Here is a 22745-nt window from a genome sequence, read left to right as displayed (position 1 = left end):
ATAGGATTTTTTTAATGGTGCCTCCTGCATATAGTCTTTTGTTTCTGGGTTCTTTCATTTAGCATAATGCCTCCATGTTGCATCTGTCAGTAGTTGTTTCTTTTTGTTGATGAGTAAGTTTCCATTGTTTGGCTGTGCCACGATTGTTTTATCTGTTTGCAAGCTGCTGGACATTTGAATTGTTTCTAGTTTTTTGGCTATTGTGAATAAAAGTGCTATGAATATTTGCATATAGATGTTTTTGTGTATGTATGTTTTTACATCTCTTGGATAAGTATCTAGGACTGGAATTCTGGATAGTATGATTAAGGGTATATCTAACTTTTTTAGAAATCGAATGATCGTACCCCTTTGCAGTCCCTACAGAAGCGTATGAGAGTTCCAGTTACTCTGCATTCTTGTCCACACTTGGTATTGTCAGTCATTTTAATTTAACTCATTCTAGTTGATGTGTAGTGGTATGTCAATTTGGTTTTAATTTCCCTGTTGATTAATGAAGTTGAACATCTTTTCATGTTCTTATTACTCATTTGTGTGTTATCTATGGTGCATTTTAAAAATTGGGTCGTCTGTCTTACTGAATTTTAAGAGTTGTTTATGTATTATAAACACAAGTTTTTGATGCGTTTTGAAAATATTTTCTCCCAAACTATGGCTGGTATTTTTATTTTCTTGATAGTGTCTTTTGAAAACAAGAAATTGTTAATGTTGAAAGTCTCATTTATCAATTTTTTAATAGTTCATGCATTTTATATCCTAAGAAATATTTTCCTAACTCAGAGTCATAGAGACTGTCCCCTATGTTTCCTTCCAGAAATTTTTATAGTTTTACTCTTATATTTAAGTTTTTGATCCATTTCAGGTTAACTTTTATATAAGGTGTAAGGTAAGGGTAAAGTTAATATTTTTGCATATGAAGGTTCAACTTTTCCAGCATTATTTTTTGAAAAGTGCATCCTTTTCCCCTTGAACAGCCTTGACACCTTTTTTGGAAGTCAATTGACCATATGTGTGTGGATCTATTTCTCAACTCTCTGTATGTCCTTCTGCGAATCCCATGCTGTCTTGATGACACTAGCTTAATAGTAAGTTTTTAAATCAGATATTGGAAGTCCTCAAACTTTTTTTCCTTTTCAAAATTTGGCTATTTTAATCTTCACTTTTACACATACATTTTAGAAATAGTTTGTCTATTTCTACAGAACATCTTACTGGAATTTTGATTAAGATTATATTAAATCAGTAGATGAATTAGGGGAGACTTGACACCTTAATAGTAGTGAGTCTTTTGATTAATGGCAATGGTTTCTCTATTTATTTAGGTCCTTAAATTTCCCTCAGGAAAGTTTTGTAATTTTCATTGTATAGATTTTACAGATATTTTGTTAAAATTATACCTAAGTGTTTTTGATACTATTATAAGTGGTTTTATTTTTAAATTTTAATTTCCAAATATTCCTTGGTATTATGTAGAAATATAGTTGATATTTGTATGTTGACCTTGGATTTTGCAACTTTGCTAAACTAATTGGCTAATTAGAATTAGTTGCTTTTTTGCAGATTCATTATAATTTTTAATGTAAATGATTGTGTGATCTACAAATAAGTACAATTTTACTTTTTCCTTTCCAATCTGTGTGCCTTTTGTTTCTTATTCTTGCCTTATTGCAATGGCTAGCACCTCGTGTTGAATAGACATGGTGAAAACAGACATCCATGCCTTGTTTCTGATCGTAGGAGGAAAACAAACCATTAAGTAAAAGTTGTCTTTTACCATTAAAGATGACATTAGCTGGCTAGTTTTTGGTGGATGGTTGTTACCAGTTCGTAGAAGTTCACTACTCTTTCATTTTGAAGAGAATTTTTATAATGAATAGATACTGATTTTTGTCACTTTTTCTGTATCTATTGAAAAGAGTATGTACATTTTTTATTTTTTGGTATGTTCACATGGTAAGTGATATTGATTTCAAATATTAAGTGAACCTTGCATTCCTGGAATAAACATCACTTGTGTCATGATTAATTATCCTTTCTTTGTATTGCTGGATTCAGTTTGCTAATACTTGGCTAAGGACTTTCTGTCTATATTTACAGGAGATGCTAATCTGTAATTTTCTTTGCTGGATTATCTTGGTTGAATTTTGCTATCAGTGTCCTGCTAGATTCATAAAATGAGTGGGGAGTGTTCCCTCTTTTTTTCTTTTCTGGGAAAGTTTATATAGAGAATTGGTATTATTTTTTCATTAAATGTTTGACAGAGTTTGCTATTGAAGGCATTTGGACCTGGTGTTATCTTCATGAGAGGATTTTGAAATGCAAATTAAATTCATTTTGTTTAATGGACATGGGCTGGCCATTCAGGCCATCTGTATCTTTCAGAGTGAGTTTTGGTACTTGTGTCTTTCAGAGAATTTGTCCATTTCATCTGTACCAAATTTATTAGCATAGAGTTATTTATAATATCACTTTATTATTCTTTGAATGTCTCTAAGATCTGTAGTTATGTTCCCTCTTTCATATCTGTGTCTTCTCTTTTTTATTCTTGATCAATTTGGTTAGAGATTTATCGATTTATTGGCCTCAGAGAACCAGCTTTTGATTTCATTGATTTACTCTATTTTTCTGTCTTCATTTTCATTGAATTCTACTCTTTATACTTTTCTTCTTTTGACTTGGTTTTGATTTTGTTTGCTTTTCTTTTTCTAGTTTCTTAAAGTGGATGCTTAGGTAGTTTATTATAAACCTTTCTTTTATAATGAGTGTTTAGGTGCTATTAGTTCTCTTCTAAGTAGTGCTTTCTTGCTTCCTATAAATTTCAATATGTTGTGTTTTCATTTTGATACAATTCAAAATATTTTCTGATTTTACTTGTAATTTCACCCTTGACCCAGGAATAATTTGAAGTGGATTTTTATAAATATTTGATGATTTTCTAGATGTCCTTCTATTATTGAGTTTTTATTTAATTCATGTTCTTTGTATGATTTTAATTCTTTTAAATTTGTTAAAGTTTAGTCTGTAGCTCAGAATATAGTCTATTTGGTGAATGCTCCATGCAAACGGAAAATAATGTGTATTCTATGATGTTGGGGAGAGTGTCCTAAAAATCTCAGTTAAGTTCATCTGTAGTGTTGGTTAAGTCTTCTATATTTTTACTGATTTTTATCTATTTATTCTATGAATGAATAACAGAAGAGTATTTTAATTTCCCACTATAAATGTTTTTTTCTTTTCCTCCTTTTAGTATTATCAGTTTTTCCTTCATGTACTCTGAAGCTCTGTTGTTAGGTGCGTACACAGGACTATTGTGTTCTTGACGAACTGACCCCTTTGTCATCATTTAATGTCCCTCTTTCTTCCTGTGTTAGTGACCTGGCTCTTCTCTCTTCACGTGCTGCTGCTTTCTCAAACTCCCCACCAAGAGGGAAGGTCCTGTTGGATTTGCCAGGCACAATTGTATTTGGCATATCTTTTGAAGAGATCTTGTGACAGTTACCTCGTAAACAACTGTCCAGTCTATAGGTGACTGTCTTGCTCAGGTGCTGATTCCTGGTGCAATCACTTGTGGCCAGAGTGTGAATGAGATCCCATGTCCCAAACCATGGTGACCCACGTTTAAGGAATTGCTTCATTCTGCTCTCTCCAAAGGGAATTCTGGCTATGGTAGCAATCAGAGTGTCATGTCCATCATAACACTGGCAAACCTGGTTCCACTTTTGTGGCTTGCTTCTTGAAACAGCTAATTAAAATCACATTACTCACTTAGTTTTACATAGGGTTTTGCAAACACAGATGTCCATAGGAGTCAGGCAGGTAAGCTTACTCAGTAAAATGGGCTGTATTGTGGAACAATAGGGAACGGTGGAGACTGTGGCAATGTGGAGAACTCATACTTTGTCTAAAGAGGTAGCACTAATTGCCACGTGAAATGCAGGCACAGTGTTACCAGCTCTTTCAGTTTTTCTAGATAAGTTGGTAATCTAGAGTTTTGTATTATTTAATTGTAAGTAATACAAAGTATTTAGAAACTCTGAGTGGGTCATATAATATAGGCCAAACCAAATATGTCTGTAAATCCTCTGTCACCTTGCCAGACTGTGGTCAGCCCTGGAAGGGGATTCCTAAATGGAATAGAGCGCCTGTGCCCATAGCCAGCTGTAACATCAGGAGAGGCTGCTAGTAATGAAAGACTTGCTGTAGAGGGTTCTGATCAAGTTTGCCCCAGGTGTTAGTGGCTTCTCCTGAGCAAATGCCACCCATGTAATAGACATGCCATGGCATGAAGGCGTCGAGGATGCAGATGTATGTACTTTTTGATCATTTGAAAAGTGACAAAGGAAGGTGACCATGGATAGAGTGAGCGTTGTTTCGGTAGAAGGCGTTAATCCTCCCTCTGGACCTCTATCTCGTCTCTGGGCCTGCTCTTTGGAACTGCACCTGAGGAGATAATTTCTGTACTCAGGTCCCCAGCATGCCGTTTGCCCTTGGTATGGTCTCTGAGGACTGTTTGTGGTTGAAAAGGAGAAGTCAGCGAGAAGGCACTGAAATAACATCTCAAGGGGAACCATAACCATGGAAATAAAATACTGCATACCATGGGCCATACACTCTGTATGAGTAGTCAGTGGTTCAGCCAGAAGATAAGGATGTGTAAGTTTATGGTAGCCTGCCTGTGTATACCAACAAGAAAGTGTGTCATGTAATATGGCGTAGAGTGAAGTAGAGATTTGGCAGTGATCCTGCAAATTGATTAATGTGGGCGACTAGTGCATAACAATGCCATCAACATTGAAAAAATTAACTAGATATTTACTTTTCATTTAATTTAGTACCGTATTGATGGTCAAAATATAATTTATTGTCAGTGACTCAAACATTATTTTTTAGTTCAGATGGTAGTTTTAAATATATATATAATAATATAAATTATAGAGTATTTTATCTAATTAAAATTTGGTTAAAGTATGAAGAGAAGTGATTTGTTTTAAAAATGACTACAATGGAGACTTGTGGTATTCTGTAGTTCCCTTCAGAAAACAAGTATAGTGTAGAATTTTTATTTTCTGAAATTTATTTCAGTCTGATAGAACTACAAAACTGAATTTGAATAGGTTAAATGAATTTTATATTATATTTTTCATATGCAAGAAACAGCACTTATGAAATCGTATAAGCCAGTAAGCCTTTTGTGACTGCCGCTATTAACATTTTGGGTGAAAGGAGAACGTGGGTCTCCCGAACTGCCATGAGATCCTTTTGATGCTTTGCTGACTATATCCCCAGAGGGCAATGTTCTGGCAGTTGGGCTTGTCCTGAAACGTGAGCACATGCTCCACAGATATCAGCAAACACTTTAGTTTGAAATCTCAGTTGGATTGGCTGGGCCAGCCCTCGTTCGGAACTTCAAGCGTTCTGGCCCTGATGGATTTGCAGGGGAGGTTTCCCGTCCTTTGAGTCTAGCAGATCACTCTAAAATGTCCTTTGTCTGTTCTCTTGGCTTTGTGGTGTGGATGATCCTTCTTCAGACTTTTAAGGATTCTCTGCTGCCAGCTTCTTTTTCTCTATCATGTGCCTCTTTGTCTGAGAGAATGTGAATTTCTTCCTGCTTTAAATCTTGGGAAAGAGGGGCCTAAAGAAAGAGTATAGACAACTGTGATTTATGATTTGAACTCCTCAGAGGAAACAAGACCAGGTGCTTTATGTCTTTCTTATTTAATTGCTAAGAGTCATTCAAAATTCATGAATTATCTTAATTTTTCTTGGGTGAAAGTACTAAGAAAAGATTCAAGTCTGCAAACTGCTCCCAATTCAGCTCTTAAATTATGCATTTTACATGTAAATATTGCAAATTGTAAGATATTTTAAATGAATTTTTAATCCAATATTTAGCATTAAAGTTTAAATTTCTGTCTAGAATTTCAAACATGGAAATACACTTTAAAAGGAAATAGGATTTTTAGTTGTTTATTTAATAAGATAGAAAATATTAATAATTTAAAATCTGAGAAACACCAATTTCTCTCCTTACTCTTTCTAAGAAATTTTCAATTATACTCAGTTCAATCAGTATGTTAAACAGGAATCCTGAGACGTAATCACAAAGCAACTTATGTTTTCCTTTTCACATCCCTTTAAATTTATTCAAGATCCAGTTCTTGTCCTAGATGAAAGCTTAAGCAGGTTACACAACTTTTCTGATCACTCTGAGTTTAAAAATAAAGAAAAACAAGAAAATCTCAATTTATGTACAAAAATATGTATGTAGTTCTCAGAATGCCAGTGATCCACCCTCTAGGAATCCAGAGATCTACCTCCATCTTCCTTCCACTGAGGTCTTGTCAGATGGCCCTCTTGGACAGAATCTCAGCTGGTCCTGCACCAGCGCTTTGTCTGTTCACATCTGGTCCATTGGAAACACTCAGATGCCCTTTGCCCTGACACATTCCAGGAATGTAGGCCCTTTTGTCGGGTTGGAATGGGATGGGACTTATAACACACCACAGCTCTAATAAAAAATTCTCTCCACGAAGTCTCTTTACTGATGTTCACTCCTGACTCACTTATTCCCTGCGTTGTTCTAAAGTTATATAGTCAGTTTTCAGCCATCTTTTTTGTGCAAATCCTTTAGGGTAGTCTATCTTAAACTTCAGTTTGGTATCTGATATCTTAATATCTGATGTCTTAGAGTCTTGGAAAACTTCCTTTTAAGATTCTGTTACATAGAGAATTCTGGTCACTGAAGAGCCTAACAGCCTTTTTATGTTAAATGTTTCTATCCACATGAGACTGAGAGTAGAACAGATGTATTTACAAAGAAATTGAGTTTTTATTGCTCCCTTCACTCTAATCATAATACAAGCAATAACATCATCATTTGTATTCTGAGATATGGTCTCTGGAAGAGTTTGGTATAGTAGAAAACATACTCTATTGGAAATCAGAAGAACTTAACTTTTGGCAAGTCTATCTCTTTGGACCCTAGTATTTTCATGTGGAAATTTGAAGGAATTGAATTAAATAAGTCCAGCAACATGTATTTATTGAGTTCTGTTGAGTGCTTACACTAATGGAGTTCTTAGTGGACCTTACAGTATACTGGTGAAGAAATGTTAAATAATCACCCTAATGAAAGTATGGTTACCAGTGTGGATAGTGTTGAGAATGAAAGGAACACTACTTTATGGACCTGACCTAGGCTGAGGGGACAGGAAAGGCTCTTCTGTGAGAAGGTAGTGCTTGAGCTATCATGAAGGATGAATAGGAGGTTGCTGAGTGAAGGGATTGGGATGTGGAACAGAAGAAAGAGGACAGAGCAAAGGCTCTGATTCAAGAAGTCAAGAAAAATTTAGTTGGTAAAATGGATCAGATTTGATCACAGATTGGGTTTGGGAGATGATTAAAGAGTAGAAGGAATCAGGAAAGATTTCTAAATTTCTGACTTGTCCAACCTGATGATGACTGGTTGAGCTATTTGCTACCACGGGGAACACTGGAAAGGAGACAGATATACAGGGAAGACAGGCACAGAGAGGAAGATAAAGAGTTTGATCCTGGACAAGTTGACTTGAGAAGCCTTTGAGGTAGCTGCATGGAGATGTCTCAGAGAGAGTTGGATATCAGAGGAGAGATTTGGGTTGGACAGAGACATTTGGAAGAGATTGGAATGTATATGAGAATTGACGCCACAATACTGGATGAGAATCTGTAGGGAGAGAGTTTAGAAGAAAGAACAAGAGAAGGCAGCTCTGAGGGATGCCAACATTTCATAGCCATGTAGAGAAGGGTGAAACAGTAAAAGAAGCCTAGAAGTATCCAGAGATATAGGAGGAAAACCAGAAGTAAATTATATCACTGAAGCTAAGGGAAAAATGTGTTTCAAGAAGGAGGGAGCACGGTCATCACTGTTAGATGCTACTGAAAGTCCAAGAATGGTCACAAGAATCATGAAGCTACCAAAAGGTCTCTGGGAAACCTAGGGAGAACTATTTTTAAGACGTAGTAGGGGCAGGAGTGGATTGAAGACTGAGTGATGGAAGAGTCTATGCAGAGAGTGAGTATAGACAAAAAGATGAGTGGTGAAGTATCAGAGAGAGGGCAGTCCCTGGAGGGGACTGTGAGATGGAAGAAGGAAGGAATTTTCTTTTAAGTGGAAATACCTGAGGATGTTTACATGTTGCCAGGAAGGCTCCAGTGCAGCAGGAGAGGTGGAAGCTACAAGAGAGGGAGAAGTCAATGATACGATTACCAAGGAGGCCAAGAGGATGGGATTTAAATTATGCTCAGATGAGATGCTGGCCTTAGAGGAACTCCTCTAATCTAACAAGATTGAAGAAGAAGAGGATGAGGGAGATCGAAGCTGAGTTGTAGGTTTGGAAGCAGGAAGTTGAGAGAGTTTCCGTCTGCTGGCTTTGAGTAACAGTACATACTAATTTTAAATTTTGTGATTGTAGGATATAGTAGTGATACTAATCACAGACATTTGTGGAATGATTTCTGTGTGTTGAGTTATGTGTGGTAGGTAAGTGTTTGTTCTCTGTAGATAAAACTATCTGGATTAGAATCCAGACCCTCCCACTTCCTATGGGACCTTAAGCTATGTGACCTTGAACTAGTTTTTATTCTCTCTGGGCTTATAATTTCTTCTGTAAAATGGAGATAATGTCAGCAGACACCTTATAGGATTAAATGAGAGAGAGTGTGTGTGGGGGGGGTATATATATATATGGTGTGTGTGTGTGTGTGTGTATACACAGTGCTTAATGTGGGCTCGTTATATGGTCAGCGTGCTCTAAATGTTAGCCAGCAAAAGCAGTGGCACTAGTGATAGAGCCATCAGCATCTGGTCCCGCCCTCCTCATACCCTTTTGATGATGTGATGGTAGTCTTTAGCCCTACGTTACAGATGAAGCAGAAGAATCAGAAATTGACTTATTAGGGGCCACAAAGCTAAGTAGATGAAAGAGCCAGATTTCAGACTAGACCTATCCAGCTTCAAACCCACAGTTTTACACGTTCTGAAAGCAGCTTACTAGAATATTTCTTCTGCAGCTGTCTCAATCCTTGAGATTTCCGAGTTAACTCTATGTAAAGATGTGGAGTCATGGAAGGCCGTCTTCTATAGCGGCTACCGCCCCAGACGCTGACGGGCTGCCTGCGGACCTGCACTGTTTCCCCAGCTGCCGCCTGTCCTGTGCGTCTACTCTTCCTTTACTTAAATGCTGCCGGATTTTGATAGTTTTTCCTGTCTACATCTTTCTGTTTCATTCTTAGTTTATATTGGGCATTTTTTTCCTTTTAAAAATTTGTATGAGCTCAGTTGGAAATTAGTGAATTGAGGGTGTACATGATCCTGTGTAGTTCAAGGCAGGCATATTCCCTTCTCTTCTTCCTCAGAGTTTTACCCGAAGAATGAAGCGATGGAGCTTTTGTCATTGTTTGGCTTATACACCTATTCTTAAAAACATCTCCAGTGGCATTTATTAAATCACTGTAACACATACACTCTCCTAACCCACTTGTACCCTACAAGGTAGCTTATTCCCCTGTTCATTGCCTGTTCCATCATCAAATAACCCCCCTTTTTTCCTGTTAATGCCTGAGATTCTTTCAACTTTCCCTTTTAAAACTCAGAGAATTTTCCTAATGTTATTTAACTTAGAGACTTTTCCTGATGTTATCAAGTGCTTTATGTTCTATCACAGATGGCTTATTTCCTTAAACATTTTGTCCTGCAAGCTTACTTTTGAGAACATCATCAGACTATGTGAAGAACATGAGATTCTGTAGAAGGAAGGTGTGATGTACGTTTATTTTTTTAACTAATTGTCATCATTATGGTATGTTGCTGTGTCACTTTTTTGGGGGGGGGAAACAAGATAATAGCACTTCAAAATAAAACAGTTTGAGATACTGCCATGGACTTAATGTATTTTTTATGATTAGAATGCCTTCTTTCTTGGGTCTCCCTGACCTATTTTAATCTCCTGTTAGTCCCATGCTGTTCTGTAGTCCCAGGCGGGCAGGCATGCTTTTCAGAAGAGATAACAGTTGGTTTTGACTTCCCAGGAGTTGGCTCTGCTAAGTCACTGTTTTCTTTTTTGAATTTTAACAGTGTTCTTCAGGTATAATTTACATTCCAAAAATTTTACCCATTTAAAGTATAAAATTCAATTATTTTTAGTAAATTTGTAGGGTTGTGTAGGCATCATAACAATCCCATTTTGGAAGTTTTCCATCACCCTGAAAAGTTCCATTGAACCTATTTACTTCAAGCCCTCCTCCCTCCTCTCTAGCCCCGTGCAACCGCTGATTCGCTTCTTGTCTCTATAGATTTGCCTTTTCTGAACATTTCCTATAGATGGAACAATGCAGTATTTAGTCTTTTGCATTTGGCTTCTTTCACTTAGCAAAATGTTTGAGAGGCCCATCCATGTTGTAACATTTATCCTTAGTTTGTTGCCTTTTATTTCTGAATAGTATTTCATTATATGGGTATCCCACATTTTGTTTATCCAGTCATCGGTTGATGGATATTTGTATAATTTCCATTTGGAGGTATGATATGAATAATGCTGCTATGAACATTCATGGGCAAGTCTTTATGTGGACATGTATTTTCATTTTACTTGGGTAGTTTTCTAGGAATGCAATTGCTGGGTTGTATGGTAAGCTTATGTTAAACTTTTTAAGGAACTGAAACTATTTTCCAAACTTGCTGTACCATGTTCCATTCCTACCAGCGGTGAAGGAGGATTCCAGTATCTCTGCATCTTTGTCAACACTTGGTATTGTCTTGATTATATAGCCATTCTAGGGGATGTATAATAGTATCTTATTGTGATTTTCATATGCAGTTTCCTAATGAGTAATGGTGTTGAGCATCTTTCCATATCCTTATTAGCCTTTGTTGAAATATTTATTCCAATCTTTTACCCATTTTAAAATTAGATTGTCTTTTTATTACTGAGTTGTAATAGTTCTTTATATATTCCATATACAAGTCCTTTATCAGGTATATGATTTACAAATATTTTTTTTTCCCAGTCTTTACCTTGGCTTTTAATTTTCTTAATTAAATCTTTTGAAGCACAAAGCTTTTTACATTTTAATTAAGTCTAATTTATTAATTTGTTTTCTTTTATGATTTGTGGTCCTGGTGACATATCGAAGACCTCTTTCACTAACCTAAGGTCACAAAGATTTTCCCCTATGTTTATTTCCAGAAGTGTTATAGTTTTAGGTCTTACCATTAGGTCTATGATACATTTTGAGTTGGTTTTGTGTATGCTATGAGGTAAGGGTCTGAGTTAATTTTTTTTTGCATATTAATATCAAATTGTCCCAACACTGTTTGTTGAAAAGACTATTCTTTCCTCCATTTAATGGTGGTGTACATTTGTTGAAAAACATTTGACCATAAATATATGGGTTTATTTCGGAGGTCTAAAACCTGTGCCATTTACCTGGTGGCCTATCTTTATGCTAGTGCCATGCTGTATCGATTACTATTGCTCTCCGGCAAATTTTGAAATCGGATAGTGTGAATTCACCACATCTGTTCTTCTTTTTCAGTATTCTTTTGGCTATTCTAGTTTTTTGCCTTTCTGTGCATTTTAGAATTAGTTTGTCAGTGCCTATAAAAAGCCTGCTGGGGTTTTTATTGGAATTGCTCTGAATGTGTAGATCAGTTTGGGGAAAATTGGTGTCTTAACGATATTGAAACTTCCAATCTATGAATGTTGCATATCTGCCCAATAAGACTAAGTAATAGTCTTATTTGATTTCTTTCATCAGCGTTTTGTAGTTTTCAGTGTATAGATCCTGAACATATTTTGTTAGATTTATGTATAGGCATTCAATTTTAAGTGTGTATTGTAATGATGCTTTTAAGAAAATTCACTTTATTTCTCATCCTTCATCACCATTGCAAGCTTTCCTCAAACCTTATCAGTTGAAATCTCCCACGTTGTATTTGAATCTGGCCAAATACCGATAGCGTCTTACAAAATAGAGTAAATAGTCTCTAGTATTTTTCATTTGTAGTTTCTGAGAGGTAAAGGAATGAGCTGTTTTAATTATTTTGATGCAGTGCCTTCCCAGCAGTTGTTTAGTAAGACTGTCGTGTGAGTCTGTTCACATTACGACGATATAAAGCACACAAACCTTTTCTGAAGGGATTTGGACTCTCAGGAAAGGGCGAGCACGTAAACCCCCTCTCCCTCCTTGTGCAGGTGTGGCAGCTTCCCTGGAAGTCTCAGAGAGCCCTGGGAGCGTTCAGGTGGCCCGGGGGCAGACAGCGGTCCTGCCCTGTACTTTCACCACCAGCGCGGCCCTCATTAACCTCAATGTCATTTGGATGGTCATTCCTCTCTCCAACGCCAACCAGCCTGAACAGGTACTTGCACTTCACCCTGCGCTACCTCTGAAGTAGTAGTCTGTTCAGAGGAGGTGGGTAGGAAAGCATCCTGAGTGCATACTTGATTTCTAGAATAGGGTGGCACTCTCAGTGTGCCTGTGCTGTTTTAGGTCCTACTCCTGTGTTGTTAGTCAGCTATCAGAAGAGCCTGTCCTCTTTTTAAAAGACTTTCTTTTCGAATTGACAAATGTCAAGGGGATCCTTCTGAGAATTTTATGTAGGAACCTGGAATTTTATCAAAAGACATTGCTGACAGGAAATACCAAGACAGAAAAAGCAAAGTATCTTTTAACAGGAAGGGGTTGGCACTAAAACAGGTGGGTGAGAGAGTACTTTTTAAACATAATGATAATATTAAGGAAGTAACATTAGATAGTAGTACTTGATTTATTTGGCTAATTTCATAAGTATTTTAAAATAAACAAAGCCAGGCATATTGGCCATCCTCAGAGTCTCAAATAAATTAGAGTACATGAAAATAGAAGCCACTACCTAATATGTGTGTCAATTATAGGTAAAAGATCTGTAATTTATAATACCCACTGCAGAAAATAATGCTCAGAAAATTAATGAATTGTGATCATGACTATACCTCCATTCCCAAAGATAACTATTTGTCTTATGAAGGTTTTCTGCTTCAATAAGCTTATTACTTCCTAAAAATATTTGATAAGCTAAATTTTCTGATATGAAATTCAAATAGGTATATTTAGAAGCTTCTTTTATTTCTTTAAGCCATGGAAGTTTTCTAACTGGACTGAGCGTTTGAGATCATTTTATTCAACCTCATTATTTTAGAAGTCACTGGCAAAGAAAGACTTGACCACAGTTGCCCAAACACTTGCAGGAGGAGCTTGAATAGAACCAAGTCCCTCACTCTCAACCCAGAGGGCTTTTTGCAACACCATTCTGAGTCCTCTCCCATGGAGGGTTAACTTTGATAACAGAAATTGACGTTAAGAACTGCAGTCATGGGCCTGTAACTCTTCTTCCCTCTTCTGACTTTCATTTATATTCAGTCTATAGCTGTGATCTACCATTTTGTGACCTAGTAAGCATGAGAATTGCAGTGCTAATATTTTTTAACTTTTTATTTTGGAATTAATTTTTTGAACTGATAAAATATTTATGGGGTGATAGTAGGATAGCATTAAAGCCATTTTTTATATTCTGATGAGCTAAGCAAGGAAACAGTGTTATTCCAGTTTAGTATGTAAGAATTTAGACCCAAGATCCCTGTGCACGGGTGCTATAGGGAAAAGTTGATGACAGCTGTAAGATTAGAAAGCAAATTTTCCAACGTTTGGTGCAGTCTACACTCTACCAGATAGTTGCTGTTGTATGTCTAGAAGGGGTGCACTGGCAATTGATTTACTTTGCTTTCTTTTGCAGGTCATTCTGTATCAGGGCGGACAGATGTTTGACGGTGCCCCCCGGTTCCATGGTCGGGTGGGATTTACAGGCACCATGCCAGCCACCAATGTCTCCATCTTCATTAATAACACTCAGCTCTCAGATACAGGCACCTACCAGTGTTTGGTCAACAACCTTCCAGATAGAGGGGGCAGGAACATTGGGGTCACCGGCCTCACAGTTTTGGGTGAGTGGCGGGAAATGTTCCCCACACTTCGGCTGTGCTCAGGGATCTGCTCTCAAGCGGCTTCCTTCTGCCTGTCCTTCCACGCTCTCAGTCTGTCCTTTCCCTGTCTTCTCTCCTCTCTGCCTCGTCTCAACTCTGCTTCTCCATGCTTCCTACACGTAGTCTCCCCAACCCTTTCTCCATTTCAGGTGGCTCTCTAAAGCTTATTTCTTAAATGATTTTTCCTAAAGGTAGCACAAAATGCCATCAAAAGTGGCCTCATCATTTTTCTTAGGCTTCTACAGGATAGGACTGATTGTTGAGAGTAAATAAATAAAAAATTGTTAAAATGAGTACGAAGCAGAAATATCATCCCCTGTGAGGATAGGTACTGCTACTTCCTGTGTGCGTCACGCTGGGTAGGCTCACCACAGTTCTCGGCTTATACCCATTGTCCTGGCATAATTTTGATATTACCTCCTTTTACTCTCAATTATATGATCAATTTGGTCTTAATACTGAGACCAAATGGATTTAGGACCTTTCACAAGGTTACATAGACAGACAGTAAACAAAAATAAACTTTAGCTTAAAATTTAGGTCTCTTGACTCAAACCAGTATTCTTTCCATTATCCCATGCGGTTAGACTGTCTCAAATTAAATCCATTCTCAACATGTTTTATTTCTCAATTCTGCTGCCTCTAAATTAAACAGTGCCTTCTAAATGGATGCTTGTGGTAGCAGCGGCTAAACTCAGTTCACTGGGGGAGATGGAAGAAGGATTTAGAGAAGGCTGACGCTCTTGATTGTCCTCCATCCTGCTGAAGTCTCAGAATCCGCTCCCAGCTCCTTGTCAGATTCTCCCGCTTTTCTTTTCCTTCCCTTGCTGAGTCACTTGAGGATACCAGTGCTGGGGACTCTTGCCTTTTCCTTCTCTGGGGGAGAATGTGCTACAGCCTTGGTGCCTTGTTCTCTCAGTCTTCGAACAGAATAAGAAAACTAAGGACCAGGTCGGGGACTTCTATCCTAGAAACGCTATTCATTGTAATATATTAAAACTGTATAGACTTTAAAATACTCTGAGGACCGAATACAGAGTGCTAATGGAATTTAATATTATTCCAATGCCTCTACCCCTAAGTTAGGTAACTAGCTTCCTACATCATCCAAGTTTTTTTTATTTTTTAATTTTCTAAAGGAAGAAGAAAAGCTTTTAATTCATCTTATATTTTACGCTACCTTCAAAGAGCTTTTTGGGTTCCCCTGTAGTGCCACAGCGGCAGTGTCAAGGGCGGTAAACTGAGGAGATTGGTTTACTCCATCACAGCAGTTAGGATTCTCTGAGTTTTTTTACTCTTCCTGCCTTTACCCTCACCTTGCTCTCTCTTCCCCCACCCACTTTCTTTCCTGGTTCCTCTGTATACTGTATTCATTTCCCATTCCTTTTTGCAGGGTTGAGCACATTCATGGAAAAGTCATTAGCATTACAAGTACGTCATCACTCGGATTTAAACTCTACAGCCTACATTCCCCAAGATGAGACTTAGTTTCATGGGCTTAGTTTATGTTTTTATTTGCCTGCTTTTTTACTACAAATCCCTATCTTCTTCCTTTAGTGTTCTTTTTAGTAATTTTTTGTTTCATGTCCTTTGTGTCCTTAATGGTCTTAATGATTACAAATTGTCCGCTGCATGACTCTCAAGTAGTAGATGTACTTGAACCTTACTCTAACTTCCCCACCATAAAGCAGAATTTGGTATAAAGTGGGTCTGTCTGGTTTTCGTTTGTAAAGTAACAAAGAACTTTGTACAGGTAGTCTTAGCCAGAGAGTAGCTGGCAGGGTAAGTGGTTGTTCTTCTTTGAAATATCTCCTCTATATCCGTCTATGGATGCTTGGGTTGATTCCACCTTTTAACTATTGTTAATAATGCTGCTTTGAATGTGGGTATTTTCAGTAATGTTTTTAAAGGCAATATGTTGACATGGAGAATCTTAAGAATTCTTCTTTAGAGGAAGCAGAGTGAAACCAAGACCATAAGATACCTTGAAAATATAATCAAAGCATGTAGCCCCTCTTACATATTTGCTCCCTGCCAACTGAAGTTGTAGCCCTTGCACCTATGCCCTGTGAAGAGTACATAACTGTCCACTGCCTTCACCCGTGGGGCAGTCTCCTGGTTTGTGTTCCAAAAACAGTGTTATCTCGAGTTCCAGTGCACTGACGGTTGATGTCTCCTCCATCGTCATTTGGCTTACAGTAAATGTGTATTTTGTTGCTTCTGCTTCCTGTTATAGTTCCCCCTTCTGCCCCACACTGCCAAATCCAAGGATCCCAGGACATCGGCAGCGATGTCATCCTGCTCTGTAGCTCAGAGGAAGGCATTCCTCGACCAACTTACCTGTGGGAGAAGTTAGACAATACCCTCAAACTACCTCCAACAGCCACTCAGGGTATGTACGCTGTTGCTTTACCCGTTTAATTAGTTATCATGGAAAATTCTGATTCTGAGACTCACAAAGTAATTAATAGATTTTGAAAAATAACACACTGTATTTGTAACTGCCGAAAATGCCATCTGGCTCATTTTGTGTTTTCAGCTTTCAAGAGAATAAAACATTTCCTTTCTCTTCTAATTGCTGCCTTTGTGCAGTGTATCTCCTTCAGTGGTAACTATATGTGGAAATTCTGTTCCGTGATAGTGCAGATTTAAAGTAGCTAAAGGGTAGCTTCTTTGTGTTGGTAACTGTAAGGTAATCCTTGACGTTTACAACTGAGGATCCACTTCCTCCTTGAGGCACAGCTGCCTATTTTAGTGTGAGAAACATCAGCATGGTCATGAGGGGGTTAATCATCCTGTTCTCAGCCTCTAGTCTGATTAGAGGAGGAAGATGGGAAAGGGAACAGGAAAAGGCCGTAGTTCGTGGGAGATCCAGGAGTTAATCTCACCAGATGGGTGAAGGTGGAGGAGCGTGAGTATCATTGATGGTTTTCTAGGTGTAAGTCCAGCTATTTAAATTTGATATTAAAGGAAACACCCTTGAAAAACTGAGGAAGATTTATGAAATAAAATGAGGGAGAATTATCTGTAAAATCTTCTATTTCAAGAAAATAAAATTTAGCAGCTTCGATTGTTGCATCATCTCTGATACAGAAAATGTGTCTTGTAGCTGTCTCAGGGCCGGTTTACATATCTTAACTTAAAGAGCTGGCAGTTAATGGAGAGGCCCCAGACAACCTTAGTTATGCCTGAGAAGCTGAATCATATTGACGGTATGTGCCTGTCATGGAGAAGGAAAGCCCTTTTGATGTGGTGAAGTTAGATGTAATAAAGAACCTTGGCGAGCAGCTTCTTAAGAGCCTGTAAATTTCCTTTAAGAAGCCCAACAGGAATATTAACAGCCCTTCCCATCATCTTTTAATTAACCTGCCCCAAAATTAATGATTTAAAAATACTTCTTTTCAGCATAGTAACTTTTGGGTTATTCTAATAATGATTACTGCAATACTCTTGTTCCCTACTGATTTTTCATTGCTAAATGTTTCAGCCACACTGTGGGCTAAATAGCTTTTTTTGTGGTCTAACTTGTTAATCTCATCATTGTAAGTGGCGTGTTTAAAATAGGTATTGTTTTGAAATCCTGAAAACCATATTCAAATTCCACATTTTCCAGTAACTAGTTTGATGACGGTTCACCTCGCTGGGCCTATGTTGCCTCTTTGTAAAATAAGGGGATTAAACAATATCGTTGCCACAGTCCTGTGTATCAGCATTAAATTTCTATTATTTATAACATTTCTGTGAAATATTAGGCTGAGTTTAGAATTAAAAATGAACATTTAAAAGTGGTTGTTTGTATGTAAGTGAAGCAATATCTGTGGAAAGAGGCTTCCATACTTCCTTATTTCTAAATAATTGTATATCAGTCAAAGTGTTTGGTGTCTTCTTTGCAACTTGAACATTCTTTGGTACATTACCTATAAACATGAACTCGAATGCCAAAGATGAAAATGTTTGTCTTGTATATTTCAAACTCTGGATCACTTATCAGAATTACTTTGGATAACTTTATTTATTATAATAACATGCATTAAATGAGTCAGATTTTTAATTTAAATTTACCTCTTGATAGCTACATTAATAAAGTGGATCTCAAAACAGCATATAATCTCAAAATAACTTAGATTTTTTCAGAAGATTTACTTTCTAATTATGTTTGCAGTTGCTTAATATAAACTCAGGATGCATTCTCTTAAAAGAATATTTGGCACCAGGGAGGGCACCCGAAAGTCCAGTTAGTGACAGGGACATAATATTTAGGGGTTAGAATTGTCCGTGAGTATAGGGGCTAGCTTGAAGGAGCTCCTTTTGGACAAATCTGGGACAATCTGAACATTAAAATAAATACATAATCTGTTGAGTAAAATGAGAACTCCTGAATCCCTACTGATATATATATAAATAAGTCTGGGGGGGGGGAAGGGAAAGCATTTTCTTACGGTAGGATGCTGACTAATATATGTAGAAGGAATGATAGAGTTATAAAATCATCATTGATGTCAAAATAGTGGACAAGTTTGATGAGGAACAGGATATTTACATAGCCCCAAAGTGTGTCCAACAAATTACTTAATAATTACAAAGAAAAAATAGTAACTTCATAGTGCAGAGAACTATTGGAAACCAACTGATTAAAGTGAACATTGCCAGTGACAAGTTGATATCCATGCCTCCTGATATATGCACTGAGAAGGATACAACATCACTGCTGTGGTATTCTGTCAAAAACACGTAACCCGAATCTAATCATGAGGAAACATCAAACAAGCTGAAGACAAAACTGTTCCGGATTGAATGAGACTAAGGAGTTAAAACAACTACGTTCAATGAAGGTCACTACAGTATGGGAATCATATTACAGTATAGAAATGTATCAAATTAATATATTGTACACCTTAAATTTACACAATGTTATATGTCAAATATATTTCAAGAAATAAAGAAAAATAGAAAAAAAATCCACAGTTATATAGGGGGAAAGTGGGTCCATGGTCAAATAAATTGGGAAAAGCCAAAAAAAAAATCCTAGATTAGAATCTGGATGGGGAAGAAGAACCATAAAGGACATTATTGGAACAATTGGTGAAACCTGAGTTTAAACTGTAGATTAGATAATACTGTTGTATCAATGTTAAATTTTTTGACTTTGGTACTTTGCTGTGATTATGTAAAGAATGTCTTTGTACTTAGGAAATAGTCACTAAGTACTTAGCGGTAAGAGGCATAATGTCTTCAACTCACTCTTAAGTAGTTCAGAAAAATATTTTTATATTTACTGAGAAAATGATAAACCTAATAGGGAAAAATGTAAACAACTGTTGAATCTGAGTAGATGATATACAATATATGAGTTCCGTGTAGTAGCCTTGCAACTTTTCTGTAAGTTTACAATTATGTCAAAATAAAAGTAACTAAAAAATTTTCTTTGTATAATTTATGTGTGGATACTTAAGAGTTGAGTGAATGGAGAACCAGTATCCCATGAGGTACACTCCATTTTGATACGGAGGAATAATAAAGTGAATTTAGTGTTGTCCTCTTAGTATATAACCATTTTGAATTCTAAGATAAATGAAAACTATATTTAAGGTTGATATTCTTTGAAGCCAAATGTAGCAGTTTGGTCTGTGCTTCTAAGGCCTGTACAACTGGCCCAGGTTCCGGTAAGAGGAAACAGTGCATGAGACACAGTTTGCCGGGCTCTACACCAGTAGAGCTCAACAGAGACAATTTCGTTTGGCGATGTCTGGAGAAATGTTGGTTGTCACAGCTGGGAGGATTGTGCCACTGGCAGCTAGTGGGTAAAGGCCAGGGATGCTGCTAAACATCCTACAATGTCCAGGATAGTCTCCACAACAAAGAAATATCCAGCCCAAAATGCCAGTAAGTGAATTACATTAATAAATGTTCTCATGTTAAAACATCCTTGCGTTTCTGGAATAAAGTCTATTTGATTGTGATTATTTTTTAATTTATTACTATATTTGGTATGCTAATATTTTAATAGAATTTTTCCATCTGTGATCATAAGTGAGAATGACCTTTTTTTTTTTTTTTTTTTGTCTTCTGTTGTCCTGGTTCAGTTTGGTATCAGACTGCACATGGCCTCATAAAATGAGTTGGGCAGCTTTTCCTCCTTTTCTATCCTCTGAAACAGTATGAATGAGATGGATATTATCTGCTGATTTTGTAGAATTTACCTGTTAAGCTTTGCCTTGCTGTTATGTTTTATTGGTAGATTTTTGACTATTGATTCAGTTTCTGTGATGGTGTAGGTTTGTTTAGATTTTTTGTATCTTTTCTATTTTTCTAGAAAATGTCTCTTCTGTCTGACTTTGTTCATATTGGCATCAACTCGTTCTTAGTATTCTCTATATGAAAACAGAAGAGTGCGTTTACAAGTGCAGGTTCTGGAGTCAGAGGAGGTGGTTTGGAATCTTGGCACCAGGAATCACCGACTGTGTGACCTTGTACCTTAGTTTACCTATATGTAAAACAGACACAGTAACAGTAACTTCTTCACAGGGGTGGAATAAAGATTAAATGTAAAAAGTTTAGAATGTATAAGCACTTGATAAATACTGGTGTTTATATTATTAGTATTGTTTTTCCCTTGTGCATTTTATTTTATTTATTTTATTTTTTGAGGAAGATTAGCCTTGAGCCAACTGCTGACAATCCTAACTGCTGCCAATCCTTCTCTTTTTGCTGAGGAAGACTGGCCCTGAGCTAAAATCCATGCCCATCTTCCTCTACTTTTATGTGGGATGCCAACCACAGCATGATGTGCCAAGCGGTGCCATGTCCACACCCAGGATCTGAACCAGGGAACCCCGGGGGTGCTGAAGTGGAACATGTGCACTTAACCACTGTGCTACTGGGCCGGCCCCTCTCTTGTGAATGTTAAAACTGTATTTATGTTCCCCTTTTCATTCCTAATTCTGTTTGTTTGTGCTTTTCCTCTTTTATGTTTTTGATCTGCTAATCCCAGCTTTATAAAACCATATCTATGCTCTTATATACCTGTATTAATTTCTTTTCTTCATTCATTCATTCACCAGATACTTGTTGGGCACTTACTGGGTGCCAGACACTATTCTAGGTGCTGGAGATACATCCATCAACAGGATAGACGTCTTTCTCTTTGTAGAGTTTACATCCTAGTGGGTAGAGATCGGACATAATGAATCAGTAAATTGCAGAGTTTGTTACAAGGCGATAAATTCTATGGGGGAAAATAGATCAGGATAAAATGGATTAGTTGGGGCCTGAGGAGCTGCAAGATGCTTAGGGGAAGCCTCATGGAGAGGAAGATACTCTAGCAAAGATTTAGAGATGCTGAAGGAAGGCCGCATGTGACTCTGAGGGCTGGAGAGCATTCCAGACAGAGAGAACAGCCACATGAACGCCCTGAGGCAGGAGCGCGCCTGGTGTTTTTGAAAAACAGCAAAGGGACCAGCGTGTTCTGAGTGGAGTGAGCGAGGCGGAGAGTAGTAAGAGCTATTGTGTCCAGTTGCAGGTGCTAGGAGATAGGAATATATCTCTCTCATATGAAACATGTTAATTGTATTATTCAAGTATTCTATATCTTTACCAATATTTTATCTGTCAGCTATTATTTTATGAAAGAGGTGTTTTTAAAAATCACACAGTAGGACTCTGGATTTGTCAATTTGTTCTTGCACTTATGCCAATTTTTAAAAATCTGTTTGAGCCCATGTCATTAGGTACTTGCACGTTTGTTACATCTCACTGATTCTCTATGTTTAATATTCATTTTTGCCTTATTTTAACTTATTAAAATTCCTATAGTAGCTTCCTTTGGTTGATTCTTGTTAGTATGTTTCTATTTTATGGTTCCTTTACTTTCATGATTCTGTGCTTTATATTTTAGGTTTATCTCTTATAAGCAGCATGTATCTGGATTTAGTTTGGTTTTCAATCTGCCATCTGAGAGCCTCTATCCTCTGATTGATTGAATCCATTTACATTAGTTATGATTATGGATATATTTAGATTAATTTCTGATATTTTATTTTATTTATTTTGTTTTCTATTTACTGAGATTTTTCTTAACTTCCCCTCTCCCCATGCCTTTTACTGATTATTTGAGTGTTCTTTATAAATTATGCATTTTTCCTTCTTGGTTCCTGGGACTTCCTCTGTTGTCCTCATCCTTTCATAATTTAATGCGGTGAAGAGAGATGATAAACTCTCCTGCTTGCTTGAGAACTCTGTGCACTACTTTGTATAGACATCATGTAGAGCAGGAGAGTATCTTAAATATCACCACGGTCCAACACTGTCAAGCTACAGGGGAGAAAACCCAGAGAAGATTCCAGGTTTGCCCAAGGTCTGGTGATAGACAGCACTCCCATTCGCCCGCCGTGCTTGGAAGCCTCAGGGACCTTGATTCTCCTCCTTGAACTGCCACTGCCGAGTCCTCTCCCAGTGAGAGTGGTTCCATAATTCTCTCATGGGGAGTAACAAAGTTTTCACCCACTTAAGTTGCTGAATAAACAGGCGCTTATTTTGTCTTCATCAAGATGTTATTCTGACTAAAGACAGGTTTCCCCCCTTGCTTTTTGCCTTCTGACATAAACAAGTCCCAGGCAATGCTCAGTACTCCTCCTTCTTTAAAAAATTAAATACCAGTGATTATCACAACTCTGTTCACTTGGTTATACA

General features: G+C 37.3%; 1 protein-coding gene across 4 annotated transcripts in view; it reads left to right on the top strand.

The window, feature by feature from the left end:
- The window catches only part of IGSF11 (immunoglobulin superfamily member 11), a 120015-nt gene that overhangs the window by 87954 nt on the left and 9316 nt on the right, over positions 1 to 22745 (top strand). For all 4 annotated transcript variants that reach the window (XM_044771552.2, XM_014829045.3, XM_044771553.2 and 1 more), the window contains 3 exons: positions 12234 to 12397; positions 13811 to 14018; positions 16294 to 16449. In XM_044771552.2, the coding sequence (XP_044627487.1) occupies positions 12234 to 12397; positions 13811 to 14018; positions 16294 to 16449 (528 nt within the window). The remainder of the gene's footprint in view (positions 1 to 12233; positions 12398 to 13810; positions 14019 to 16293; positions 16450 to 22745) is intronic.

The sequence above is a fragment of the Equus asinus genome, chromosome 5 (genome assembly GCF_041296235.1).
Source record: "Equus asinus isolate D_3611 breed Donkey chromosome 5, EquAss-T2T_v2, whole genome shotgun sequence".
NCBI lineage: Eukaryota > Metazoa > Chordata > Mammalia > Perissodactyla > Equidae > Equus > Equus asinus.
The sequence above is the reverse complement of the archived record's forward strand: the minus strand, read 5'-3'. Positions and strand labels throughout refer to the sequence as shown.